Source organism: Salmo salar, chromosome 12 (assembly GCF_965601325.2).
Source record: "Salmo salar chromosome 12, fSalSal1, whole genome shotgun sequence".
Classification (NCBI taxonomy): Eukaryota; Metazoa; Chordata; class Actinopteri; order Salmoniformes; family Salmonidae; genus Salmo; species Salmo salar.
This window is the reverse complement of record NC_138302.1, coordinates 75246846-75255338: the sequence shown is the minus strand read 5'-3', so window position 1 is coordinate 75255338 and position 8493 is coordinate 75246846. Positions and strand designations below refer to the sequence as shown.

General features: G+C 43.3%; 2 protein-coding genes across 2 annotated transcripts; one reads left to right on the top strand and one right to left on the bottom strand.

The window, feature by feature from the left end:
• Positions 1–1186: 1186 nt before the first annotated feature.
• mrto4 (MRT4 homolog, ribosome maturation factor) lies at positions 1187–3260 on the top strand. The gene is made up of 8 exons (XM_014133598.3): positions 1187–1292; positions 1556–1614; positions 1719–1822; positions 1975–2056; positions 2146–2213; positions 2357–2508; positions 2722–2798; positions 2921–3260. Exons 1-8 carry the CDS (start codon positions 1265–1267, stop codon positions 3065–3067), a joined length of 717 nt encoding a protein of 238 aa, XP_013989073.1. The 5' UTR covers positions 1187–1264; the 3' UTR covers positions 3068–3260.
• A 149-nt stretch (positions 3261–3409) lies between these two features.
• Positions 3410–8059, bottom strand: akr7a3 (aldo-keto reductase family 7, member A3 (aflatoxin aldehyde reductase)). The gene is made up of 7 exons (NM_001139750.1): positions 7738–8059; positions 7216–7403; positions 7031–7135; positions 6146–6242; positions 4491–4590; positions 4220–4349; positions 3410–3869 (listed from the first exon to the last, which is right to left on the bottom strand). The coding sequence occupies exons 1-7, from the start codon at positions 8036–8038 to the stop codon at positions 3708–3710; spliced, it is 1083 nt and encodes a 360-aa protein (NP_001133222.1). The 5' UTR covers positions 8039–8059; the 3' UTR covers positions 3410–3707.
• Between the last annotated feature and the right edge of the window lie 434 nt (positions 8060–8493).

The window sequence follows — 8493 nt, the reverse complement described above, 5'->3', positions numbered from 1 at the left end:
CAGCCCATCGATGTGGATGGGGGTTTGCTCGGCTCTCTATAGTCCACGATCAGCTTCTTTGTCTTGCTGACGTTAAGGGTGAGGTTGTTGTCCTGGCACCACACTACCAGGTCACTGACCCCTTCCCTATAGACTGTGTCATCGTCGCCGGTTATCAGGCCAATCACCATCATGCCATCAGCAAACTTAATGATTGTGTTGGAGTCGAGAGCAGTGAACAGTCATGGGTGAACAGGGAGAACAGGAGGGGACTAAGCACGCTCCCCTGAGGGGCCCCTGTGTTGAGGTCAGCATGGCGGATGTGTTGTTGCCTACCCTCACCAACTGGGGGCGGCCCGTCAGGATGCCCAAGATGCAATTGCAGAGGGAGGTGTTTAGTCCCAGTCCTGAGCTTGGTGATAAGCTTGGAGGGGACTGTGCTGTTGCATGCTGAGCTGTAGTAAATGAACAACATTCACACTTAGGTGTAATATAGGATCTGTCCATATATTCATATTCATTATGATCTAAAAGTGAAAAACTGGTCCTGACCTGGATCAGCACTCCTACCCTGAGACGCTTTGTGGATATGGCTGTAATTTGTCTATGTGGGATTTCACCTCTTGCTACTGCATTTCTCACTTCAGGTTCACAGATAACGTAACACATAAACTCATCTGGCATAGAGAATTATTACACAAACCCAGCAGGCAACACCCACATAGATGGTTCTATCACGGTATCCATTTGTTTGTTAAAGCAGTACACATTGATTAACTATCCTACATTGAATCACATGTCAGAGATGCACATGCCACAGACATCTCACTCAAGGGACACTACTGTCAATTTTGCTGTCATTGCAGCACATTAATTATGCAAAGATGTAGCTACAGTGTTGACACTCAACAGAGAACTCCATAGAATAAAGAAGGAAATCATTATTTCTGTCACACAATACTAAGTTCTAATGTCTTTATTATGATTGCCTTGTTATAACACTTATTTGTGCCCTCTTATGTTTGCAGGGTTCCATCTGCTGGGGAAAAAGAGACATGTCTGTAAAGCACATTTTTCTACACGTTTAATCCAGATGATTAAATAATGTATACCTATTATCAAACTCATTATCTCATTTAAATTCAAGGATGCGACAGAAAATGATCTCAGAAAATGCAAGTGAATAGTGAATTATTGTCAGGCATATTTTGGACAGCTATATTCAGCAGACAGAAACACGTGGAGTCCTTTTCCTCCCTAGGTCTTGTTCTACAACGCGAGAACCATGCCGAAGTCAAAGAGGGACAAGAAAAGTAGGTTTTTATGTCAGATTTATCCAGTAGATGAAGAGTATATTAAGTATAGTTTGGCTTAATGCATTACTTGAGGTAGCAGTTCACTACTATAGCATTTGCAGGGGATGTATTGCATCAAGAGGTGAAAGAGGAGCCCGCTAGCTAGCACCATAAGCTAATAGCTAGCTAGCAAGCAGGTTATGTTTGCAAATATAGCTATTGCTGAACATTTGTTGTCCTGTAGGTATTAACCCTTAGTGTGTGCCTTTTTCACTTCTCAGTTTCACTAACAAAAACAGCCAAGAAGGGTCTGGAAACAAAACAGAACTTAATAGAAGAGGTAACTATTTCTGACCATTCAATCCTAGTTAGCTAGTTGTTTCCTGTCTTGACATTGATATCCATTGATACTCTGACTAATAGTCTATCTCTATGTCCTTATAGTTGCGGAAATGTGTGGAAATGTACAAGCACCTGTTCATCTTCTCTGTGGCAAACATGAGGAACAACAAATTGAAAGACATCAGGACAGCCTGGAAACACAGTCGGTAAGAACACACATGAACACTCAACACACTAGTCTATGCAGCCTGGTTCTCACTATTAAGACAAATCAAATGGTCAGACACCTATGTGTTATGTGTATAAATACATGTAGCTGACTAGCCAGTTTGACTAAGGTTTTTCTTCACTTTCACAGATTCTTTTTTGGAAAAAACAAAGTGATGATGATCGCTATAGGTAAAGGATCAACAAGCGAGTACAAAGACAATTTGCACAAGGTATGTCAAATCTGTGATAAAGTGAGGGTCAAATTGCACAATGACACTTTGCAAGGGGTTCAATTAATGTCGGCCTGCTTATTTTTTAGGTCAGCAGGTTTCTGAGAGGAGAAGTGGGTGTGTTATTCACAAATAAAACTAAAGAAGAGGTACAAGAGTAAGTAGATCAATATTTTGCATTTCCATTAAAGATGTTCGATCATTAGCTTGAGTCCATTTTTGCGACGATCCAGTGCTGCGGCTGATTTCTTGTCCCCTGTGGTAGTTTCATATACATTTCTCTTGATAAATGTTCTTCAGGTATTTCAACCAGTTCAAAGAGATGGATTTTGCACGAGCAGGAAACAAGGCAGGGATGGCCATAACACTTGATGAAGGACCCCTGGAACAGTTCCCTCACTCCATGGAGCCACAGCTGAGACAGTTGGGACTCCCCACAGCACTCAAGAAAGGTGAGAACCTCTCTGATGTTCAGAGAAAGCTTTCCTAAGTCTGTAATGAAAGGATGTCCCTAACCTCCACCTGTTTTGTTTATTTCAAATGAACATTTTATGCTTCTGATACAAACTTCAACTTCTGATCTAACCCAAGGTTTTCTTTTGATTCATTCCAAAGAAGGAATACATGTTGCAATTGTTGGCTTATACCCCATTGTTTTGTCATAGGAGTGGTGACGCTACTGAAAGACCATGGAGTGTGCAAAGAGGGAGACACACTAACCCCTGAACAGGCCCGTATTCTGGTGAGTTCTAAAGCGTTCCCCCAGTCTACACCTTCTGATAGGCCTATGAGACATTTTGCAAGTCCAGTTGCTAGATGGTCCCATAAATGGCTTATCAAATTAACTTATTTTCCATAACATAGAAACTCTTCGGGATTGAGATGGCTGAATTCAGAGTGCGGATCCAGTGCATGTGGAACTCTGAAACCAGCGACTTTGAGAAACTAGCTGAGGAAGAGGCCATGCAGGATAACGATGACAAAGAGGAAGAAGGGAATGAATCTGGATAGAGCAATGGACTTCTCAGACTTAATGTTTTTAATACTGTGCCTTTTCTTTTTTTTAGGTGACGTCAAAACAAATTACTTTAAAGTGTTTCCGAATTGCAATGTTACCCATGGAATTGTGTATATACATTTTGTGCTTTATAGATTTTTTTGTTTTGTTGGTCCACTCAAATACAACAGTACAAACTTAACAGTATGCTGAGTTGTGTCCTATAAAACATCCCACAAAAGAAAGTTGGAATTGTGAATGCGAAGTATATCTTTAAGCTAGGCTGTAAAATCGTGACCCACAAAGTTAATCGAACGCACTGGCCATGGCAGATATCATTAAGGAAAAAAATACTGTCCCAGTTGCTCCCCAGTTTATTAAAGTCAAGACAGACACCAGAAAGTTTCCTGAAAACATAACTACCCTCAATTAATTCATTGAATTTACATGAAGTGACCAAAATCATAATCTGCACTTTTTTAGTCATTTCGCTAAAGCATCGATCTGATAACCAAACTGACTTATAAAACCTACATCTCACTGTACATGTTAATTAGCTAACCGTATACGGCACATTTGGTAAAAAGGCAACAGTCAGTGGATATAGTCGATCAGATGTGGGCTCTAGACTAGCCGGGGTTGTTGAGGAGCCATCTAGCGGAAGTAATTGGGGCACTCGTGGGCCACCAGGTCCCAGGCATGTTTGAATGCCTCCACCACACGCTCATCCAGAGGCCCCTCCTCAGAGGCAGAAAGGTTTTGCTCTAGCTGCTCCATACTGGACATCCCAATGATTACACCATCTCCCAAATCACCCTGGAACAGTGGAGACAAAGCCCAGGTACAAGAGGACCCAACAATTAACACTACATACACCACACTTTTATTCACCTTATGAAGATCGTTTAAATAGTACTGCTGACATTAAGTGAAATGTTCCTTTTCACATTGTAAAGAAACATTTTGATTTGTAATCATTGACTTTGTGTTTTTACAGGCAGCCCAATTCTGATCTTTTGCCCAATTATGGCAAAAGAGCTGATCCGATTAGTGGAATTAGTCCATTAGTGGAAAAAGCTCTGAATTAGGCTGCCTGTGTAAATGCAGCCAAAGTGACCTAGCTGATAGTGAATTGTCCCTGTTCATTATTGAATGTGGTCGGGTACCTTGAGGTGGGAGTGGTGGTACATCCAGCGTAGAGCAGCAGATGTCATGGAGGGTTTGTTTGAGCCATATGCTGTCTCCATGGCCTTCTGAACAAGGTCTATCGCCTGGAAGTGGCTCTCCTTCCAGTACCTGACACACAACACATAAATCATCCAAAAGTAATGTTTAATTGTACCTAGTGTAAAGGTAATCTGGACAAATCATGTTTTTATTGTGAGTAACTACTGTGAGCCGGGAGTACTACGTTTATTAATACCATTTTATTCTCACCTGTCTCTGTAAGCACCAGCCCAGTTGTTACCAAAGAAACGTCCTGAAGGCTGAGAACCTTCTTTGTCCTGATAATGGTACTTCCCTGTGAGAAGGCCCCCTGGTTGCACAGAAGAACAAAGTGCATGTTAAACCATGTTCTCACACTAGACATTGAGATTATTTATGATCCTCAATATCTTGCCACTTTAGAGGCGTTATAAACTCAGCAAACTCACTGTCAACTGCGTTTATTTTCAGCAAACTTAACATGTAAATATTTGTATGAACATAAGATTCAACAACTGAGACAAACTGAACAAGTTCCACAGATGTGACTAACAGAAATGGAATAATGTGTCCCTGAACAAAGGGGGGGTCAAAAGTAACAGTCAGTATCTGGTGTGGCCACCAGCTGCATTAAGTACTGCTGTGCAACTTATGGACTGCACCAGAGTTGCCAGTTCTTGCTGTGAGACGTTACCCCACTCTTCCACCAAGGCACCTGCAAGTTCCCGGCCATTTCTGGGGGGAATGGCCCTAGCCCTCACCCTCTGATCCAACAGGTCCCAAACATGCTCAATAGGATTGAGATCCGGGCTCTTCGCTGGCCATGGCAGAACACTGACATTCCTGTCTTGCAGGAAATCACGCACAGAACTAGCAGCATGGCTGGTGGCATTGTCATGCTGGAGGGTCATGTCAGGATGAGCCTGCAGGAAGGGTACCACATGAGGAGAAGGATATCTTCCCAGTAACACACAGCGTTGAGATTGCCTGCAATGACAACAAGCTCAGTCCGATGATGCTGTGACACACCGTCCCAAACCATGATGGACCCTCCACCAAATTGATCCCGCTCCAGAGTACAGGCCTCGGTGTAATGCTCATTCCTTTGATGATAAACGCAAATCCGACCATCACCCCTGGTGAGAAAACCGCGGCTCGTCAGTGAAGAGCACTTTTTGCCAGTCCTGTCTGGTCCAGCAACGGTGGGTTTGTGCCCATAGACGACGGTGTTGCCGGTGATGTCTGGTGAGGACCTGCCTTACAACAGGTCTACAAGCACTCAGTTCAGCCTACTGTGGACAGTGAGCACTGATGGAGGGATTGTGCGTTCCTGGTGTAACTCGGGCAGTTGTTGCCATCCTGTACCTCTCCCGTAGATGTGATGTTCGGGTGTACCGATCCTGTGCAGGTGTTACACGTGGTCTGCCACTACGACGAATATCAGCTGTCCGTCCTGTCTCCCTGTAGCACTGTCTTAGGCATCTCACAGTACGGACATTGCAATTTATTGCCCTGGCCACATTTGCAGTCCTCATGCCTCCTTGCAGCATGCCTAAGGCACGTTCACGCAGATGAGCAGGGACCCCGGGCATCTTTCTTTTGGTGTTTTTCAGAGTCCGTAGAAAGGCCTCTTTAGTGTTCTAAGTTTTCATAACTGTGACCTTAATGGCCTACCGTCTGTAAGCTGTAAGTGTCTTAACGGCCGTTCCACAGGTGCATGTTCATTAATTGTTTATGGTTCATTGAACAAGCATGGGAAACAGTGTTTAAACCCTTTACAATGAAGATCTGTGAAGTTATTTGGATTTTTACGACTTATCTTTTAGAGACAGGGTCCTGAAAAAGGGACGTTTTTTTTGTTGTTGCTGAGTTTAAATGCACAGTACCTGCTAGAGGGTTGTATGCATAGAATCTGATGCTGTAGTATCTCAGACATGGTAGCAGTTCTGTCTCCACCTGTCGTGTGGTGGCATTGTACATTCCCTACAGAAAGGCACAGTTATTTGGTATTTTATTAGGATCCCCATTAGCTGTGTGGACCCCAGCTACTCTTCCTGGGGTCCACACAAAACATGAAACATTACATAATACAGAACATTAATAGACAAGAACAGCTCAAGGATACAACTACTTTTTTTTAAGGCACATGTAGCCTACATATCAATACATACACAAAAACTATCTAGGTCAAATAGGGGAGAGGCGTTGTGAGGTGTTGCTTTATCTGTTTTTTGAAACCAGGTTTGCTGTTTATTTGAGCAAAATGAGATGGAACGGAGTTCCATGCAATAATGCCTCTACAATACTACACTTTCTTGAATTTGTTCTGGATTTGGGGACTGTGAAAAGACCCCTGGTGGCATGTCTGGTGGGGTAAGTGTGTGTCAGAGCTGTGTGTAAATTGACTATGCAAACAATTTGGGATTTTCAACACAATGTTTCTTATAAAAAGAAGTGATGCAGTCAGTCTCCTCAACTCTTAGCCAATAGAGACTGGTATGCATAGTATTTATATCATCCCTCTGATTACAATGAAGAGCAAGACGTGCCACTCTGTTCTGGGCCAGCTGCAACTTAACTAGGTATTTCCTTGCAGCACTGGAGCACACGACTGGACAATAATCATGATTAGACAAAACTTGCTTTTTGGAGTGTGGTGCCAAAAAAGAAAAGGATAAACTGCATTTAAAACATAGTTACTATTTAATATTATGTATTTTGAATGAAGGCAGTGTGGTATGTGACAGATGCAGACTTCCTGTGTGTGTTACCTGATAAACAGTGGGAAGAATCCAGTTGTTGTGTCGGCAGATGGTAAAGATTTCAGCCACTTCCCATGCAGCATAGTTTGATAAGCCAAGCTCCTTAAATTTCCCCTGAAAACCAACATAGCAATAAATGACATGTGCCTGTATTACGGGGTGGGTGTGAGGAGACTTGCCCTCCGGCTCTGTACCTCTTTGTAGAGTTCCTGGCAGGCCTGCAGTGTGTCCTGGATGGGGTTCTGATGGTCTGGAGCATGGAGGTAGAAGAGGTCCACACACTGTGTACGCAGCCTCTTCAGAGAGGTGTCCAGCTGGGAACGCACACTCTCTGGTTTCAGGGTCTTTCCTTCCCAGGGGTTGGCCTTGGTGGCAATGCTCACTGTAGATACAGGCAATAATCACGAACATGGCTGATAAGATCCAATCGGGTCATAGAACATGTGTAAGAAGTCATACTGGTAATGTAGCAGTGGTTTGTAACATTGCAGTTTTATCTGGGCACAGATACTGCATACTGTTATGCACCAGTATGATTTAACTGTTAATGCACTCACCGATGTAACTACAGTTACTGTTACTACTAGTATGCATGAAATCTGGTGAAATAAAAACACTTGCAGCAGTGGAACAACATAGCATACTCAGATTATAATGTTACTTTGTTTACAATGTTAATATACTAGACAGTAGGCTATTAAAGCTGTGTTTGTTACCCGTTTTGGGTAGATTCATTCCCCCAATGATAGTTTCTGCCTGTCCGTCTGTGTACATGAAGGCAGTGTCCAAATCATTGTGGCCGCGCTCCAAGAATGCTTTCACCATGTTTGTGCTTGTCTCCGCGTCAGCACGTTCCCCAAACGCCATCGATCCCAGTAGTGAAATCGGGCGTTTCAATTGTGTTGATCCGGTCGAAGACATGTTGCGATGATGATAAACAATCGGCGGTAAATACTTGGATCCTGAAGCGAGTCTTTGGTGAAATACACACAAGCCTACTCTTGCTCCCGAAAGCATAATAAACCGCGTTGTGTCAGCTGACCACAGGGCAAAGGACGCGTAAGCAGAGCAGTAGGGGAGTGTGTCAAAGTTGTAAAACGCTTTCGTGTACGTAAAATGGGAACCCGACTGTTTCCCATTGAATCAGGAAGTACAGTGAAGAGTTCAGTTACCTCCGTCCGACAAAGATTTCCAGGGTCGGAGTCTTTCTATCAATCATTTGAATTCCTACACTAGGAACAGCGTGGTCCCTAGTGCAGTTTTCATTTCAACCAGATGATGTCAGCAAACCTCAACAGATTCCACTGAAGTATAATTCAGAACTTCATCAATGACCTTAATAGATTTTTCCCCCTAAATACTGTAGCGACCTTAACCCAACACCTAGCGACTTCGTCAAGCGGTTCGGACCTCTTGGCGAAAGGTGATGGACAGTCGCTGGATTTGGGTCGAGTCCCGGTCGGGGCTACCCC

Bases quoted from the DNA above. Each gene is read 5' to 3' on its own strand.
- mrto4 (XM_014133598.3), top strand. From the start codon at position 1,265: ATGCCGAAGTCAAAGAGGGACAAGAAAA. The intron at 2,214-2,356 runs GTAAGTAGATCA...AATGTTCTTCAG, and splicing joins ACTAAAGAAGAGGTACAAGA to GTATTTCAACCAGTTCAAAG. The intron at 2,799-2,920 runs GTGAGTTCTAAA...TCCATAACATAG, and splicing joins CTGAACAGGCCCGTATTCTG to AAACTCTTCGGGATTGAGAT.
- akr7a3 (NM_001139750.1), bottom strand. From the start codon at position 8,038: ATGCTTTCGGGAGCAAGAGTAGGCTTGTGTGTATTTCACCAAAGACTC. The intron at 7,136-7,215 runs GTACAGAGCCGG...GTTGGTTTTCAG, and splicing joins GCCAGGAACTCTACAAAGAG to GGGAAATTTAAGGAGCTTGG. The intron at 4,591-6,145 runs GTACTGTGCATT...CTGTGCAACCAG, and splicing joins TGCATACAACCCTCTAGCAG to GGGGCCTTCTCACAGGGAAG.